A 19,738-nucleotide genomic window follows, 5' to 3' on the forward strand; every position below is an offset into this window, starting at 1 on the left:
TATTGTTGAAAATAGCCTAATGGGGGTTTAATTTACAAACTCACAAACAACATACGACACTGCACTTTCTCAGTTCCTCAACAATATACCTGCCAAGTTTGAAGTCAATCCAATAAGCAGCTACCAAGAAAATCAAAGAACAGAGATTTCTGGATTTATCGATATTTACTTAATAACACATTAGAGTTCCATAACACAACAACAGATGAAAATGTGCAGCTATACTGTATGTAACCTACATTATATTTCAACAGTCCAAAAATATATCAATCAATCATCTTGCACCTGCACATAACCACTGTACCAGAAGACCTCAGCTGTGACCCTGGAACGCCACCTTCCTGTCTAGAGTGGTTCAGCTGAAAGAGATGGGGCAATGCTGTTCGTGTTCCAGCCGAAAGGTTGACGAAAAAGGTAAACATCTTCAAACCTCCTTGTGATTCATTGTTTTGGGGATTGTTGTTTTTTTTTTTTTTTACTTAATTGGTATTATTAAATAAAATAGATGATATTGTTGGGTCTGAGCTGTACCTCATTAGCTGGAAATAAAATATGTTGGATTTCGGTTATCTATCAAATTATTGGCTATCATAAATTAAGAAAAAATATTAATATTAAAAATATTAATGTTAAATAATAACTTTAAAATGAATTTAAGTCCTCGGGGCACCAGCCTAAACTAATAGGCAAAATAGCCAATATGGTTTTAGTCTCAATTTATTACCATTAATCTGGAACTCTGATTAACAATTAGCTTACTAACTATAACCAAATTACCATATCAACATTAAGTTGATTGGAATTCTACCAAGAAGAGGTTGGCAATATTCACGTTTGTGCAACATTAAACACCAGTAGTTATACTTAAAGGCATTTATTTATGATGGAGTAAAACACAATGTCTAATCTAGTATATACAGGTGTGTGCATGTGTGTGTGTAGGGGTATGTTTGTGTGTCTGTGGGACACAGACAAAGGTAAGATGGCCGATTCACAGTGGTCACTGTGACCACATGACCTGAACAAAGAAGATTACGCAAGATGGCGGTAAACAAAGAAACTACTCAAAATGGCCGCTGAGACCACCTGGGGTGTGTGAGAGAGGAGGTGTGAGTTTCTTTGTTAGCCTAGCTCATGTAATCTAAAGGTACTAGGTTAGAGGGGGAAGGTTAGCTTCATGCAGGTTCTAGAACTGAGATGTACTGTTATGTGTGTGAACATACGAGTACTCGACTAACTGTATGACTGACCACCACCTAAGCAAACATTACAAGAACAAGACATCAATCAACAAGTACATTAACAAAGTTAAGACTTCTGCTGCTTAGCTATGCGGTGCTATGCTGGGAGAGGTTAGGCCCAGTCAGTTAACGTTACCCAGTCCTTGGAGCAAACAAAGAGGTCCTTTCCAGTGTTGTTGTAAAGTCCAGTGAGTTGGGAGGCTTCCTGGTGGAGTAAAGTCCTGTCTGGCTGTCTTGCTTTGCTGTTATCTCCTTTGTTCTCCTAACAGAGTTAGCTGTTCCACGCTAACTCTGCTACGACTCCTGTCGCTTGGAAAATCAGCTGGCCTTGTGTCATAGCTGCTGATTCTGAAGAGAATTTGGTTCACTCTCAGTTAATCCGAAGCAGGTCGCTGCTGTTGAGGAGAAGAGTGTTGCAGGCTGCTGTGAGCAGGCCGGGCGAGAGAGCTGGTTTCTCAGGTAGCAGAGCCTTGTTGCCCTTTGAAACGCCGAGAGCAGAAAGCAGAAGCTGCTCTCCAGAGAAATCCACGAATAGAAGAGAGCCAGAGATCTGGTATGGTTTGGTGACACCTTTGGGGGTCACATGTCACACGCTGACCCACACCAGCTGGCCAGTAAGGTCCGTGGGGGAAAGGGTAGCCCCTAGGAGTGAACGGTGAGGAACTGTGGAGTGTGAGTTCCTTTGTCCAGTGGAGCAAAGAAACATCTGGTCCCTTGAATGATGAGTCCCAACAATATTAATCTTTGTCTCTGGGTTTTAAAGCAGAGAGGAATGGAGAGAAAAGTCAGAGTTCATCTACAATGGACACAGAGGAAGAAGAGCTTGCAGGTAATCACCAGTTGGACTAAATTAATTTAAGGATTCATTTAATGTACTTTTATGAAATACATGGTAATGTTTGCGTGCACTTGCTCTGCCGAGCTCTTAATGGCCCTTCTACATCTAACGTAGGGGTGGACGATATGGCAAAAATATCATTTGACGATTTTTTTTTAATAAAATCATGATTTCGATTTTATCACAATCTTAAATTAGAAAAAGAAAAACAGACAATTTAGACCAAAGAACCTTTCTTAACAGATTTTATTTCAAATAGTCGCAGTTTTGCCTGCATGTGCAAACAACGTAAAGTTTAAGGTAAACAACAACAACATTCTAATAAAGTGCACTCTTGCAAAAGTAGTAACAGAAAGTAAAGTCGTGTTACCACCCGACTTGCGAACGGTTTCTGTGCAAACTTTGCAAATTACATTTGCTTGCGCTTGATCAGTCGCGGAAAATCCAAACCAATTCCATATAATGGAGCTGGAATTTTTTTTAGCGACCAACTCCGTTTGGCTTTGAGCCATCGCTCTCCATGTGCTACCGCTACACATACAAACAAGGAAGCGGGTAGGAAAGCGCGTCACTGCTCGTAATTCGCTATGATTGGTCGGTCAGGTTGACGACGTCAATACCTCTGGTGCATCGGTGCATCAGCATAGAACTGCAATTTATAGAATGTGCCCTAGACGATCCCACGATCTCTGGAGTTTGAAAGATCGTCTTCACGTTGTAATCCTTCACGATCTAATATCGTCATATCACCCACCCCTAATCTAACGACTAAAAAACCTGGTCTCCACCCTTCAGCTCTCTTTAATTATAGGCCTATTTCCAAGCTCCCGTTCCTTTCTAAAATCTTGGAGAAAATTGTTTTCACCCAATTAAGTGCCTTATTAGACAAGCATGATATTCTTCAAGTGTTGCAGTCCGGGTTTCACAGTACTGAATCAGTGCTCTTAGGGATTTTAGATGACATCCTCTTAGCTACTTATTCTCATGACTGTGTCATCCTTGTGCTTTTAGACTTAACTTTGACACAGTGGACCGCAATATTCTCATCTCTTATCTAGAGCACTGGGTGGGCATAAATGGTGGAGCACTGGATTGGTTTAGTTCCTACCTGGCTGGAGGAAGTTTTTGTGTCAGTTTTAGTGATCGTGTCTGTGCCTCTCCCCTGCCACAGGGTTCGATTCTTGGGCCCCTTGTCCCTGCTTTATTAGCTCCCCCTTGGTCCTATTTTCAGGAAACAGCATCTCGTTCCACTGTTATGTGGATGACAGTCAAATTTATGTACCCCTGAAGCAGAAAGATGCATACTCTGTCAAACCGTTACTGGAGTGTCTAAACGACATCAAAGCGTGGATGGCATCAAGTTTTTTTTTATTTTAACGACAATAAGATTTAAGTAATGTTGTTCAGATCCAGTGGTACCCATGATATCCCCCCTATGAACCTGGATTCGTTTGCACCTTATTTATCATAGTTATGAACAGTGTGAAAATGGACTGTGATTTTAAACTGCATAAATAGAGCAGCTCGGTTATAAAATCCCGCTTTTTTCATCTGAGTTGGTTAGTCTGTTCTGGACTTTGAAAAGATGATACATGTCTTTATTACAACTCATCTGGACTACAGCAATGCTCTCTATGTTGGGGTTAGCCAGGCTTACTTTTCACGTTCGCAGTTGGTTCAAAATGCTGCTGCTCGAATTTTAATTGGAGCACAAAAGCTGCGGCTCCCAAACACTGGAATGAGTTGCCTTTAAACGTTAGGCAGACCTCTTCATTGCTTGTCTTTAAATCTCCTCTTAAAATGGATTGGAACTACTTATCTAACCATAACCACTACTTGACTCAACCTACCCTTACCTTAACCTGAACGTAACCTTACCCTAAAATTCAACCAAGTCTTCACTATTTAAGGATTTATGCTATGGGACTTGTGTAAACAGATTTGTGTCCCCACAACATTAGTAAGGCAGATACACACACACAGAAAAAGTCTTGCCTGTTGTTGGTTTCTAAAAGTGATCTTTTTGTTCTTTTGACAGTCCTGTTGAACTTTCTTTCCAAACTTGGACTGGAAACATTTTATCCCAACAAGCTCACTCTTCGGTCTCTCTTGGAGATCAACAAAAACAGCATATCTGATGAACCTGCTCAAACAGTACAGGACATCCCATGGTGTTTTCTCAGAAAACTGTTTAGAATCAATGCTGAATGCAGGCATTGTAACCAGTTATCAACCAATTATGGGGAAAGCAATGAAAATGACTTTGACATGTCCAGTAGAGAGACTTATACAAACCAAAAGATTAACTCTCTGGATCTTATAGTAGCACTCTTCCTTTGTGCTGACAGCTTCTTGCAACAGCAAATGGCCCTCAAGATGTCAATGTGCCAGTTTCCTGTTCCACTGCTGTTGCCCCATGGTAAAAGGAGTCAGTGTACTCTGATGCTGTGGGCTCTGAGAGACATCGTCAAAGAGTGGCGTCCAATTCATTTGGCTGAAGAAAAAGGGTTTGTTGAAGAAAACATTGTCCAAGCAAATACACCTTTATTTTCCTTTGTGAGGCTGAAGAACTGCAGTTTATCCAAGTCCCAGGTCTTAAATCAGGTTCTCAGCCGTGGCCAACAGAATCACAGTATCTTCATACAAAGAGAAATGGAAGGAGGAACAATTAAAAGAAAAATAGCCAATGGATTGGTGGAGGTTTGCTGGTACCTTCCTTGTGGCAGAGGAAATCTTGATATTTTTCCAGCACCAATTGCCTTTGCCAATCTGAGAGGAGACATAAATGAGTCAATCACACAATTCAACTTTCTTTTTCAAGAGTCAACAGCTACATTTGTGTTCCTGGACAAAGTTGAAAAAGATGAGCACAGGATTCTGACATCTCTTCAAGATGATGTGAAATCCAAACTCTTCTTAGTAGTTAATTGCAAGGAAGGGACTGCTAGAGAGGAAATGACGTCTGTCGAGACAATAAAGAAGAGCTTAGATTTACCAAAGACCAGTGTTAAAACCAAAGTTTCAAGTGAAAATGGAGCAGAGTTCTCGCAAAAAATTTGTGCAACTATCAAGAAATCCCTGACTGACAAAACAGACAGGACGAATATTGAAAATATGCGTAGCCGAGCTGTTGAACTTGGTCTGTCTGTGGATGAATGCAGAAGTGAAAACCAAAATAAGGTAGCTGATGAGATCTTCACAGGAATAGAGCTGGAAAGTATTCGAGACTACAAGAAACAAGAACTTCCTTTGCAGGGAGAGAACTGGAAAAGGCTATCAAAGTTAGAAAAGGAAGAGTGTAGACTGACAAAATCTGGTGAGAAAGAACTTGAAGAGTATAAATCTCAGCTACAGGAAGAACAAAAACAAATCAGGATGGAGCAAAGAAAATACAAACTGACCAAAGGAATGGAGACTTTTATTCAGTATCTATCTGCAAATGACAAAGAAAAAAGGGATTTTTTTCTCAAGTGGATGAAACTCAAGCTTGATACATGTTCACGGAAAAAACTGTCCATTCTGCGTGATGAATTCAAAGAGCAATGCAAGAAGAAAGATACAAAACTCATTAAAGAGTTAGACCAAGCTTTGCTGGATGGCTCATTAGGAATAGAGCATTACATGAGAGAGATGGGACTGATCTATGAGTTTTCCTTGCAGTTGCAAAACACTGCAGATCAAATAGCTCGTCTTCCTGTTTTGGCAGCTGAAATGCTGTTGGATGGATATCCTTTAGAGCTCTTGGATGGAGATGCTTCCAACATCCCAGAGAGGTGGGTGACAGATGTGCTGATGGAGCTTCACAACAAGGTTGGAGGGAAGAGCAGACTATTGGTACTGACTGTGTTGGGTGTTCAAAGTACTGGGAAGTCAACACTCCTCAACACCATGTTTGGTGTGCAGTTTCCTGTCAGCAGCGGCAGATGCACAAGAGGAGCTTTCATGCTCTTCCTCAAAGTTGGAGAGGATTTGAAAAGTGAGTTGAATTGTGACTTTATTGTCCTCATTGACACAGAGGGTCTTAAGTCCCTTGATTTAGCACAATTAGAGGACAGTTATGAGCATGACAACCAGCTGGCAACATTTGTCATTGGCTTAAGTGATGTCACAATTATCAACATTGCGATGGAAAACTCAACCGAAATGAAAGATGTCATGCAAATTGCAACTCATGCATTCTTGAGAATGAAGCAAATTGGTAAAAAGCCAGTTTGTCATTTTGTTCACCAGAATGTTGGTGCAGTTGCAGCTCATGCCAAGAACATGAATGAGAGAAAACATCTTTTGGACCAACTCAATGAAATGACTCAACTTGCAGCTGAAATGGAAAAGCAGCCTGGTATTGAAGCATTCACAGATGTGCTGGAATATGACATAGAAAAGAACAACTGGAACATCCCAGGACTCTGGCATGGGACCCCACCAATGGCACCAGTGGACACAGGATATAGTGAAGCTGTGGCAGATTTCAAGAAAAATCTTTTGGAGACAGTAAAAAGTGACACAAGAGATGAATTCTCAAAGATCCCAGAGTTTCTAGAATGGATGAAAAGTCTCTGGAAAGCAGTGAAATATGAGAACTTCATTTTTAGCTTCAGAAACACTCTTTCAGCTCATGCCTATGACAACTTGTGCAAAGTGTTCAATCAGTGGGACTGGGAGTTCAGAAAAGAAATTCTCTCCTGGCAGACAGAAGCAGAGTTAGAAATCTTAAATGCTGACAATGAATCTCAGGTAGAAACCTGGAACAGACTGGTTGAAACAAAAAAATCAGAGGTGTCAAAGAAAATAACAGACCGACAAGAAACAATGAAGGAGAAACTCTCTGACTACTACAAAAGGAAAGACAGACACGTAAATCTGATAGAGAAATACAAGGGTGACTTTATCAATAATATTAACAGCCTTGCAAATGAAATTAAACACTCTGTGTGTACTAAACTGGACTGCACCCTTGAACTAAAAATAAGTTCAAAAAAGGCTCAAGACATTCAGAGAGGATACAGAGGTGTGATTGAAGAACGAGTCATGAAGCTTCTGCGTGACTGCAAAGAGTCCAAACTGTCCGATGAACAGCTGACAGATGAGTTTGAAAACATGTGGGTTGAAGCCACCGTAAATGTGTATGCTCAGAAGGAGCAAGATATTGCAGCATGTGTCCGGGAGCAGTTGAGAAAAAATTTCTCAAACCTGAATGTCAATGAGCAATTGCAGAATATTGGAGACCTAAAGAAAATCGGGAAGGATCAATTTAAAACCAAAATAGACCATAATACCACCTTAATGGAGAAGCTTCAAAATATGTGGAAAGGAGATTTGCAGAGCTTTGCCGACAGTGTCATTGAGTCTTGCACAAAGTTTATAGATGATAAAGTAAAGACAAATGGAGATTATCATGACTCTTTCACAAAGGACCTTCTAGAAAAAATTGATACATCTCTAAGTCAAAGTAACAACCATCACAAAACAACTACACAGTTTGAGATCGACCTGAAACTTCACATCTGTGGCATTGCCTCAAGGAAGTTTCTTCAAATGCACAGGAAATTCTTGTCAGACAATGACCCTCGAACTCAGCTGGAGAAGTACAAGAGTCAGTACCTGTCAGATTTTCTCGATTTATATAAAGAGAGAGATCACTGCCAGCGAAAAGCTACTGATTTTGTCCAGTTTTGTATCAAGCCTGCTGTGGAAGAGTACATCAGTAGGGCTCTAGGAGTAGATATCGTGGATGAAATTTTAACAAGTAGTCATTCAGCAGAGTACAGCTCACGTTCATTTTTCCAGTACAGCATTCTGAAAGAGTTGCTGCAAAAGGAAGATTTTGAGAATTTTGGCAAGTACATTGGTAACTATGAAATATATGTTAAGGATTTGATATTTCAACACATTCTGCAAAAAATGTCAAAGGACAACACTTTGTGCAAACTGAAGAACAACAATCTGCAGGTTATACTCCAGAAAATAACAAGAGCAATGGAACAGGCCTCAAAAGGAGAAGGTAGTGTTCTGCTGCCAGATAACAAGGAAAGCATTACAAAGCTCATCAACAACATGTGCAAATATTTGATTAAAGACATCTCAATTTCAAAAGAGGACATAGAAACCACCCTGTTTCAAATCCAAAGCACATGTCATAAATTTATCAACAGCCTCAAGATCTCAATAAAGGACCTAAAATATCAGCTTCATGAGGAATTCTCAAATTCTGAAAACATCACTGAGACTCTGAACAAGCTTCCTGTCAAACCACAGGATGAGCTTTTCAAGCAGGTGTTTGGTTGTGGACACCAGTGTCCATTTTGTAAAGTTCCCTGTGAAGCTGGAGGCAAAGAACACAAGAAACATCATGCAGCTGTGCATCGGCCACAAGGTCTTGGTGGGTACAGGAATATAGACACTCAGAAGCTTGTTGTGACACTGTGTACAACTGATGTGCAAAGTGAACGTAGATTCAGAAACGCAAACACCCGTGGGGAGTGGCATCCTTACAAGGACTACACCACATACTACCCAAACTGGCACATTCCTCCAGACAACACCATAGAGGCATCTGACTACTGGAAGTATGTCCTGGTGCAATACAATGACAGATTTGCTCAAAGATATCAAGCCAAGCCAGCTGATGTTCCAGAGGCCTGGAGGAAAATCACAAAGGAACAAGCACTGAACGGTTTGAAAGGTGCCTTCAACATAAAGTGAACAAAGTACAATCCTGACAAATATCTTTCAACAGAACAACATTTCAACATCCAAGAATTTTTTATATACAAATGTAAACTTCGGAGAAGACCAAAAGAATACAGGAACTGAAAATGATAGTGCATTCTGCTGAACAATCAAGCAAATTAAATAAAGACCAACACCATTAAAAAAAAAGGCTTCAGCCTAATTCCCCATTGTTAAAAACAAGTCAAATCTTTAGAAATCAGTGCATGAAATGATGACAGCATACATATTTTTTTGTTTTCTTTTTTGATTGATTGTTTGTTTTATTTTTTATTTCATTTTTTTGCTGTTTTGTTTAAGGAAATTTCAAAAAAAGATTAAACCAGTTTGTGACAGTGAAAACTGCAGCATCCTTTGGTCTGCTGAATATGACTAACGACAAATGATGAGTTGAAAAGCTGCAAATAGTTGTGTTTGACTATCAGACATTTTTGGTGTTTTGTTTTTTTTATAGTTCATAGATGTTTTCTTTTCTTTTTCAATTGTCTGTAAGCCCTCCAGCATAATGACTGGTGTGCATGATAATCACATTGACAACGATAATCATAAAGTAAATGATAATATACTAAAAACATCATGCAAAAAAGAAATCATGTTTTGTTTGTTTTTTTTCTTTTTACATTAATATTTTAACTTGTTTTATTTTTCTTTGCTCAAGTTTCTAAAGTCCAATAATTATGATGATAATGAAATGATAATGTTGTGTTTCAAGTACTACAGGAAACAAAGATCACGTTTTGAACTATTTAGTTATTTTTTTATATTTACAACTTTAATTGTTTTCCCTCTTGCTATATGACTGTGTATATAATTACTGGTCTGCAACAATTATGACGCTGACGATGAAAATGATAATATTGTGTTTCAAGTACCACATGAAAATCAGAGATTGTGTTCTGTAATATTTCTTTTATTTTTTTATGATTACAACTTTTGTTCTTATTTTTCTTTGTTCATATTTTTTATGGCACAATAATGCTGATGATGATAATGAAGATTTACTACAAAGACGATGTGAAAAAAGAGATGTTTTGTAGAGGATATGCCAGATTGGTTCATCTTTCTTGTTTGTTTTAATCTTTTAAGATAATATTGCTAAAGCTATTGACTATTGTGCTTAAATGAAAATGATGTAGGCCCATGAAGTAAAATGGCCGTCTGATAAGATATTTTGTAATATGTATTTCTACTTACTACTACTATTACTTTACCTCTACTTTTTTATTAATTTTATTTTATATTTGCCTGTTATTAAATGAGAGTAATTCATATGTGTTTGCAGGGTAAAAAAGTCAGCATTAGTTGAAATGTCTACATGTTGATGCACACACTGTGGCATCCTTTCATGTGTTATTAATGATTAACATGTGATTTTCATTCTTTTAGACAGACCATGTGTTGAATAACAAAGTAAAAAGTTGGAAACGTTTTGTTATCCTTGATCTATTGTTTTTTGGTTATTACAAAAGTTTTTCTGTCATTCTTGCTACACAGCCCTGTACAAAATAACAAGTACTAAAGACAGTGGTGCTGATGCTGTTGATGATGATGATGATAATGATGATGATGTTGAAGTACACAGGCCATTTCAAACAGAACATTGTTACTGTTTTATTTTTAATTGGTACATGCCAATCTGCCATCTTGTAATGTGTATTTGATAAACGTCAGTGAATAAGAAAAGTATATGTTACTGTAATTGACTTTGTTGCTCATGTTTAAATATTGACTAATTAATCCAATGGCAGGGAATACTGTGACATCTGATTGGTAACTGGCTTTTTCAGACTGATGATTTAAACAAGTTACAAAGAAGTTGAAAGCTGTTGTTAAGAATTTCTGTGTTTAACTTTTGTTGATTTTTTCACTATTTTTTTTTGTTGATATACATTAAAGCGATGTGCATAATGATGAGTGGTGATTATGATGTTGATAAAAAAGTCATGTAAAAAAATATGTTATGTAATAACTACAATAAAAACTTCTGCTAACGGACAAAGACTAATATTATCACTTATTTATTCCGATGATGAGGCTGCAAGTTGATTTATATTAGAAACATGCAAAAATAATTTAACTGTTTTGGAAGATTTCTGTGATTGTTTTAAGAAAAATATTATCCAGGGTTTTTTAGGGTCCAATAATGTAACATGATATGATCCAGGTGTGTAAGATGTATCAAATACTTTATGGGACAAAAACTGCAGTAACACGTCCTTTTGTGGAAACAACCACAAGGTGGCACTCAAACCACATGAAGTCTCCAATGAATAGAAGCCCAGAGGGACAAAATGCTTTCCAAAGGGAACTCAAATGCAGGTATAAAAGAGCAGAGTAATTTAACAGGAAATTAAACATATCTGACTAGTTTATAAGTGAAAGGAGTGAAGAAGAGGAACGAGTTGGTTCAGCTTTTGCATGGTTCAGCGTTTTCTAGAAAATGATAATTAACAGCTGAGGAAAGAATTTAGCTGGAATTTACATGTATAAAACTGCTGTTATGAGAACAGGCAACTTTTATGTGTAGTTGATTTCATGGCCGTCATCTGTCCTCAGTACTTTGTGTGTGTGTGTTTGTGTGTCTGCCTTTGTTTGTTTGTTGCTGCAGTAAAACAGTGCTGTGGAAAACTAGCTGAGCCGATCTGTTAATCATCAGCACAAACACACACAGATACAAACATGCACACGTAACTTGTAGAGTGGAATGCTGGAGATTTGGAATAAGGACAGGGTGGCGGCAAGAGCCACTCCTCTTAGTTTTTATCTGTTACGCATGGTGGGAGGAGCCCGGGTTCAGTGTCACAGTGACATCACTGTCTAGAGAGAGAGAGGCAGTGGTGGAACAAGTACTCCAACCTTTTACTTATGTATCATGGTGGAGGAATAAGTTAAGTGTAAGTAAAATGCTGATCAAAACTTTTCTTCGGTGTAATTAATGTGGCGGTAAATGTGCAGTATCTATGAAAAGCAAATCTGCTGAGAGTGAAGAGGAGCAGAGTTTAATGTGACTGCCAGTTTTGGGAGAATTTCATGAGGGAAAGTAAAAAACAAAAATGCAAGAAATGAAAGAAAAAGATGGTTTCTGCGATCTATTTTGCTCTTACCTTTCACTGACAGTAAAGTCTAAATGGGAAAATTAGATTCAGCACTGTGTATGTAGAGGAGCACAAAGTAAAATATTTCCTCTGAGGTGACAGAGGAAGAAAGCCCAAAACTCAAAATCATACTTGGGTAAATGTACTTAATTACCTGCCGCCACTTTCAGAGTAACATCATGCCGCACACCCAGAAGGGCTGCATTCCTCAGCTTCACTCCTCCTCCTCGTCCACCTCCTCCTCAGCTGAATGTGTCTGTAGGTGAGTGTTTGGGTAACAGCCGCCCACCAGCCTGAACACACAACAGTGACAAAGACAAGGACCATCAATGAAACTGAGAGGCTCGAATTAGCAGGTGAGTGTGTTAAAATTTATCTCTGAGCTCTAATAACCCGATAACATGGTTGGAGAGACGCTATTTATTATCTACTAATAAAAAATAGTTTGTTTTTCAGGAGGGAAAAATGTCACTGGTGATATTTGTTTCTAATGTAAACAACAGTTGATTTCATTTCTATTTGGTAAATTAAAAAAGCATGTATTCCTCTCATACTGAGTCTTAGTTTACAAATCATACACTTAAAAAATTTAAACTATGACAGTGATTTTTTAATTCCAGTTGTAGAGCTTAGAATATAGTTAATTCACAATAATCATGATTAAACTTAAAAAGATTCTTGTATCAAGAAAAATATTCAAATGAAACAGAGTAGGATAAAAGTTTACTTGTGTCATTTTACATTTGAGAAATGTCTTTTTTTACCATATGTGAAGAAAATTTTCTTATGAGGGAAAGATAAAAAATTATTTTTTTAATCAGGAAAAGGAGGAACACTTTCACCAGTTTCAGTTCTTAATATTTTCAAAGGTGCCTAGAATTAAAGTTTTAACTGCAAAGAGAAAACATATTTTCTAGTTACAGTTTCCAGGGGTTTGGGGACTTTTAGTTCCTGCTGATTATTTTCTGAATGACGGTGATACTGAAAATGGTTTGGAGTAGTGAAGTTAGTAAACAGAGAGAGAGGAGGTATGTGTGGGTGGAGTCTGAGTCCTCGAGGAATGTCAGCATGCTCTGCCACATTCCTGCCCTCAGCAAATCTGTGTGTCTTCTCCTGCAAACACCAGACTTTCACACACTTCAAACATCTTATGCAAACTTTAAATTTGCTACTCGTGTTAACTGATCACTGAAGGTTCTTCTAATGTCAGAAGAGAATAAATTCAGAAAGACAAAATGTTCACTTACAGGGTTAAGCACCTTGCTATGCAGACACGCTGGTAAAGTTACATGTCATCATGTACGTCACCTGGCTGTATTACTGGTTTAAACCGAGTAACAGCACAATTCTGAACTGTCTGCTGTCACACTGAAGCTACAGCAGCACAAAGGTAAATACACAGAGGGATATTAAATGCACGTCTTCTTAAGAGTGCTGTAGTAATTTATCATCTAATTATCTTTACTGCACCACCACAAACTTACACCGCCACAATAATAATGTTCCCAACAGCTCCTCCCTACATTTTCAAAACTCACCATTGCCAACAGAGATGTGGAGCCAGGCAACACAAATATCAGCAACAGTTTGCACCACTTTATTGAAGCCACACACTGTGCTGCATGCTGGGAAGTCTGCTAATGAGCTAACAATGTGTCATATGACCAGTTTAGTCAATGTTTGGTTAGAAATTCACTATTTTCACTTAAGTTTCGACTTGAGTTTCAAGTAACTTGAGTTTCAGCTGACTTTCAGCTGAAAAAACAAACCGTACTTAGTTAATGATTAGAGTTTGGTTTACCGAAACTGCACAGTGATACTTAACAGTATATCTACTGTGTGCTGTTTTATGTTTGAAGAGTACATGGGCTCCATCTATCCCCAGATAACGACATTTTATGTTGAAAGTGCAGCAAGTGGAGCACAAGAAGAAATATGAAGTAGAAATTTAAGTAAAATTGCAAATAATGTTAAAGTGTGTACTAGAGTGAATGTATTTAGTCACTTCCTAACTTTCTCTTTAAGCAAGAGAGAAACACTAAAGCAATTTAAGTGAGAACTGGTCTCTCCAGATCATCTCTCCTGCTTCTGAATGCAAAAGGGAGGAGGGGGAACAACAGTGAAAAGTAAAGAAAAAATATTTGCAGATGTGTCAGGTGCTTTCAAACACACTGTTGTTTGTCTTATGGTCCCATACTGAATGTTGTAATCTTCTTTTTTTTATGCTTTACAAAAAAAAGGTTGTTTGCTTTGGAATTCAGTGTCAGAAAATTCCTGAAATCACCCCTGTCGATACTGACACCAAGAGAGTGATATCTTATACTCGTTTCCACTCTAAGTGTGGCTTCAATTTTCATACATTACTCAGGTGGGAGGTTACAGTATCATATGGAAACAACAGGGTGAGAAAGTTGCTCTGTTCCCATGATAGAGAAAAGAAAAATACTAATCTGAAAGTCTCCGGGTGCTTTAGTCCATTTTAATTACTATATTCAACAATCTCAAAACTTTATATAACCCACAACAAAATATGGTTTCTGGATGAATATGATACCGCCTCTGTTATTTAATCAGAACAAACAAGAACGTTTACTACCAACATTTTTCATTTGGTTATTCACACAATGTCTGCAAATGTGGTTAAAGGGTTCAGTTGACCCAAATCTTTCCAAGACATTTGCACTGAAGATGGAGTGTAAACAAGAGAAAACAATATTGGGAAAATAAAGTTGTAATTTAGAGACAAAGTCATACCATTTCAAGATGTTTATATATGAATACTTTGTTATAGTAAACAGGGAAGAGCAGCCTGTCTGTTTATGTGTGAAAGGAGTGATGTGACCTTCAGTGACCTAAAGATATAGGTTTCACCAGTAAGCACCTTATTATCATAGCTTTTCAGATACTGAAATTAAATGACATTGACACCAATTACTGTACATGATGTATGAGTGAATGAAGCACAGCAGGGACTTAGTTTTTTGATGAGATAAACCTATGTCGTTATCTCTGTTCAGAGGAAACTAAGTGGACTTTATGGCTCTTGAAATTATATGAAAGGCAGCCAGACTACCAAAAATATTACAAGTTTTGCTTTTTTAGGTTATGTCGAATCCTTGTAGGATTTAAGAAATATTGTAGCTTTCATTCTATTATGTAATAATTAATGTAGTTTTTTCTTTCTGTTTGAGTTAGCTCAGTTCTTTTGTTCTACCAAGAACCATTACACATAGTTTCAACATTTTTATTAGTTTAACTTGAGTTAAATTTTACTGGAACACGAATGCACCACAAGAAAATATATTTAAAAATATATGAAATAAAGAAAAGGTCATCAGTACTCAGCATAAAAATAGAGCAGCTGAACAGCAGTAGGGGCAGGAAACAGTTATTTCTGGGAAAACTTCACCTATTTTCCAGGTGCGTGGAAAAGGAAAAGGTCTCAGCTAGGTTAGAGTGAAACACACCACAACGGTATTGCAATAGTAAAAAAATGTCAGCATCATGTCTCGTTATACCATTATACCAATTTGGGAGTATTCAGTCTATTTTCATAATTACTACTACAACGGCTGACCTTGTGCTCACACAATTTAAATAGCACAACGCTTTTTTAAACACGTTTGTTAACAAGCAAAACCAGAGGCAAATAGCGTGTAACTTAATTTAATTAATGTTAATATTGAATTGTAGTTCCTGAAACTGTCAGTCATGGTTGCTTTGAAACCATTTGCACTCTGTTTTCGGGCACTTTTATAGTTCTTATCATGAAGTGAGAGATGTTTAATATAATTAAATCTGCGTCACAGCCTCTAATGGCGTCAGAATTCACGTCATCTCAAAGTTTGATTGACTTACTGTGGCGTGTAATGCTAGCTTCACAATTCCTGAGGCCAAATGACAACATGAAGCTTCTTACACTGTCTTAGTTAACTGTTATTGACACGATTGGTTACACGTTTGGTTTTAAAAACAAAGAACATGACTACTACAAATTACAAAAACTACACATTAGCTAAAAAACTCACCATGTCCTCTTTAAAAAGTCGACCTCAAGAGCAGCACCCGGCAACAACGGCAGACAAAGTCACTCCTTCAATTAAATAAAAACGGTTCTAACTGTCAAACCTTGTTTCTTTTCTCCATTTTCTGTCTTTCCGTACTTTTTAATTGGATTGCTAGCTTCTCCTTCCCTCCATAGCATCTTCCAGGTCTCCCTCTTTTCGCGCGCTCTCTCCAGCGGGTGCCGTTAGCCGTTAGCCGTTAGCCGTTGTTCTCTTAAAGGGACAGTACACATTTTAAACCCAAATATCCAAATTAAACTAAATGAAAAAGATGACGTTTAGCCTAGTGAGGAGTGAGTGAGCGAAATGAATAATACTTCAATACTGATATACCGTATATGCGAAATTATATAGTAATTCATATGGAAATTTAACTGTTTATGAATAACATACTGTAGCCAGGCTGGAATGACTGTTAACTGCTGGTCTAGTCAATTTTATCATGACTACATTTCACTGATAGTACTTTTACTCTAGTACAATTTTGGATGCAGGACTTTTATTTGTAAGAGGGAATTTAAACTGTTGACACTTTTACTTAACGTCACTGCCAGTAGATGTTGCACTTGACCACCAGCATCTCAGACCAAAACAAATGCTTCTACAGCCTCACCACTGTTAGCAAGTTAGCTACAGTTAGCATGCCTACTAAAGGTGGTTACGAGTTACTTACACATCGAGGAGGAAAAAAAGGGCAGTTATGAGTCAAGCTGCAGCCCTTTATCAGTTCAAAGGGTTCTCAATCTTGGCAAACCAAGACTTGTACTTCCGGGATACTGACTGTCCACTGGCCAACTGGGTTTTGAGCCCAGAGTCCCCATGGCCAGTGGAGGAGATTCTGGAAGGTTGTTGTCACCTGAACATACTGTGCCATCTCACCTGTGGGTGGTCTCTGTGTGTAGGGCCAACAGTTAAACAGTTAATGGTATAAAGATTCTCAGTACTCATTCAACCAGTGCAAATCAAAGTATTTATGACATTGATGCCAAATAATATCTCAATCTAATATTGCCATTTATTAGTTTTGCAACATCACCTGCACAAGATAACATGGTCATTTCTGCTGGTTGACATATGTATATTACCCATCCATCATCATATAACTCAGTCCTTGTAGTGATGGTTCAGTTTTGTTTTTATTTTAGTTGTTTTAGTTATTGACAGTTTGGTTTAATGTTAATAAAGGTTACATGTAAAGTTTAGTAATGTGTACAACTGTCTTCCTGCAGGTCACTGGTGGAGCCTGGTGCTGCTGAGTGATGGAGCTGAAGGTGTGGGTGGAGGGTGTGGTCAGAGTGGTTTGTGGCGTATCACAAAGCACTTCCTGTCAGGACGTCGTGATAGCTCTTGCACAAGCAATTGGTAAGTATGTCAATTTTCATCCAACACTGAATTATTCACATATCCTTTAAGCACTGTTACTGCTATTACTTCTACTTTCTGGAAGACTGGCAAGTTTTGCTGTCACAGTTTCTAGCACAGAATTAATTACAGTAGTTTTCTGTAACACCATCCATCAAACTGTCAACTATGAAAGTGGAATATCTAACTGATTGATTGTTGTAAGATTAGCTGAGAATGCTAATGCTCCTAATGGGATAATTCATCATTAGAGGACTGTACAGACTTAAAATAACATTTAATATCTTCATTTTAGAATAGCAACATCATCACATTGTTTGCTTTTTTCCTGCAGTTTTATATTATGGGGTGCACTAAAGTAAACTGTTTAATATACATGCTTTTTATTGCATGTTTTTTATTTTGTTTTATAGAGTAGAATCATTAAAACTTCCCCCTTGACAGCCTCAAAATGCAGCACCCTACATTCAGCTGTTTGTTGGTTGTAATATTTTGTACTGTTGAATATTAATCTTTCATGTGTATCTGTACCTGTTTTCCACAGGTCAGACTGGTCGTTACATTCTCATCTTGAAGCTACGTGAGAATGAGAAACATCTGGTTGCCGATGACTGTCCTCTGCAGCATCTGGCTCAGCTGGGACAGCTGGCTCCAGAGGTCCAGTTCATTCTGCGGCGGACCGGTCCCAGCCTCAGTGATGGACAGAACACATCAACCATAGAGAGACATATTCCCCTACTCAGACCATCAGAACCAGAGCCCCCCAAATACAGAGGACCACACAAGGCTCTCACCTTCAATCTGGGTCCCTCAACACTTCCCAAGAGGACTAAACCAAATAGGGCCTGGTCTCCATCGCCTAGGGCATCCCCAGAACCACGAACGTCCCCTGTCTCTTTCCTAGACGCCCCCAACTCTGTGAAAGCTGTCCCCTCTTACCCCTTCAAAGAGGAAGTGTTCAGGCAGATTCTGCAGCAACAGAGGATGTTACAAGACCTGGAGATTCAGATTCAAGCTCTGGAAAGGGAAACAGATGTGTGGGAGCAGGAGAGGTCATCCGCTGTGGTTCCAATTCTGAATCAGGACCTTACAGAGGAACTGGAGGAACTGGAGCAGCAGCTGAGGCAGAACGAGGCAGAGCTGATGCACAGAGCACACTGGGAAGAACAGTTACAGGCAGAGCTGAACAGAGAGCAAGGTACGTGTTCAAACCTATGTTCACTGATTGTGGCAACTGTCTTCATCCTCTGACACTTTTAAAATAAGAAATGTTAACACTGTTATCAACAGATATGCACAGACAACTACACCAGATACACTCATCAATGGATGATCACAATAATCAGATCAAGGAGCTCCAGGCCCGTTCTGCACATGTAGACCAGGACATACAACTCACAGCCCACAAACTAAGCTCTGCAGTGAGTCAGCAGCAGGAGGAGGCCCTGGGGCCCCTGAGGCAGGAGCTCCACAACCGCCTGCAGCAGGGAGAAAAACTGAATGCAACGGCGTCAGAGACACAGAGGGAGCTTCAGACTGCAGCGGGAATAATACAGGTATAACTACTTTGATCAGTGGATTCAGCTCATGGCGGTGAAGTGAATTTACACACCGTTTTTGTGACCTTTTCTGGTCACAACTTTGAGGGAACGGAGAAACCTGAAGCTATGACATTAGCTTTGTCACACAAACCACAAATAGTCACTACAACGCACACGTTTTCAGTTATTACCTCAAAATCTGCCTGATCAAATTTAAAATTAAATTTAACCTCCTAAGACACGAACTGTTGCATGGCGTGCATTTTTAATTTCTCTTTGCTATTTAGGCTGATTGGGACCTGAGAAAAATGATGTCCACATATGAGGACATTAGTTTTAAATTTCGATTACTGAGTGGCAGTTTAATATCCTCATATGTGGTCACCAGGCCCTTGTTGAGAAAAAGTTAGTTTTTTGCTCTAGAGAACCCAAAATGTGAGGTCCACATATGTGGACGCCAGGTCCTAGGAGGTTAAGGTAAAGAATGTAAAGAAGCCCTTTGAAGAAACCTCCCAACCCACCCCCTAATATGTAGACTATTGGCAGACAGTATCCTTTACAGACGTTCCCCAAACACCTCACATACAGACTATTGGTAGACGCTCCTATTTACAGCTCCCGTGGTAGCTACAACACATATCATCAGGGGCCCCACTCTGTATAATGTCTTTATGGGAGGTTTAAGGGGGTTTATAGTTGTCATTACAAAATGTGCCAAATGTTTCCACTTGGGGGAGCATTTGCCTGGTTTGCCTCTCCTGGTGCGCTGTATACTGTGAAACACAGAACAAACCAGCAGTGTGAATAAAAGTGAATGTGACTTTCACTTTGTTATAGTCGACAAATCCCACAAAAAGACCCACACCAA

The 19,738-nt window shown here is 38.7% G+C and overlaps 2 protein-coding genes across 5 annotated transcripts in view; both read left to right on the forward strand.

The window, feature by feature from the left end:
• Positions 1-4,401: 4,401 nt before the first annotated feature.
• LOC111644326 (interferon-induced very large GTPase 1-like) lies at positions 4,402-10,807 on the forward strand. Its single transcript, XM_023393166.2, has one exon. The coding sequence runs from the start codon at positions 4,444-4,446 to the stop codon at positions 8,779-8,781; it is 4,338 nt and encodes a 1,445-aa protein (XP_023248934.2). The 5' UTR covers positions 4,402-4,443; the 3' UTR covers positions 8,782-10,807.
• An 825-nt stretch (positions 10,808-11,632) lies between these two features.
• LOC111644302 (ras association domain-containing protein 7-like) overlaps positions 11,633-19,738 on the forward strand; it is a 10,558-nt gene continuing 2,452 nt past the window's right edge. For 3 of the 4 annotated variants that reach the window (XM_023393107.2, XM_023393108.2, XM_023393109.2), the window contains exons 1-5: positions 11,633-11,702; positions 12,074-12,259; positions 17,197-17,329; positions 17,874-18,527; positions 18,620-18,885. In XM_023393107.2, coding sequence (XP_023248875.1) covers positions 17,227-17,329; positions 17,874-18,527; positions 18,620-18,885 — 1,023 coding nt within the window. In that variant the 5' untranslated portion in view covers positions 11,633-11,702; positions 12,074-12,259; positions 17,197-17,226. The remainder of the gene's footprint in view (positions 11,703-12,073; positions 12,260-17,196; positions 17,330-17,873; positions 18,528-18,619; positions 18,886-19,738) is intronic. The other variant, XM_087170123.1, reaches the window with a different exon arrangement.

Source organism: Seriola lalandi, unplaced genomic scaffold (genome assembly GCF_002814215.2).
Source record: "Seriola lalandi dorsalis isolate HSWRI2012SDOR001 ecotype SW California unplaced genomic scaffold, Sedor1 jcf7180002054929, whole genome shotgun sequence".
Classification (NCBI taxonomy): domain Eukaryota; kingdom Metazoa; phylum Chordata; class Actinopteri; order Carangiformes; family Carangidae; genus Seriola; species Seriola lalandi.

Bases quoted from the DNA above. Each gene is read 5' to 3' on its own strand.
- LOC111644326 (XM_023393166.2), top strand. From the start codon at position 4,444: ATGGCCCTCAAGATGTCAATGTGCCAGTTTCCTGTTCCACTGCTGTTG.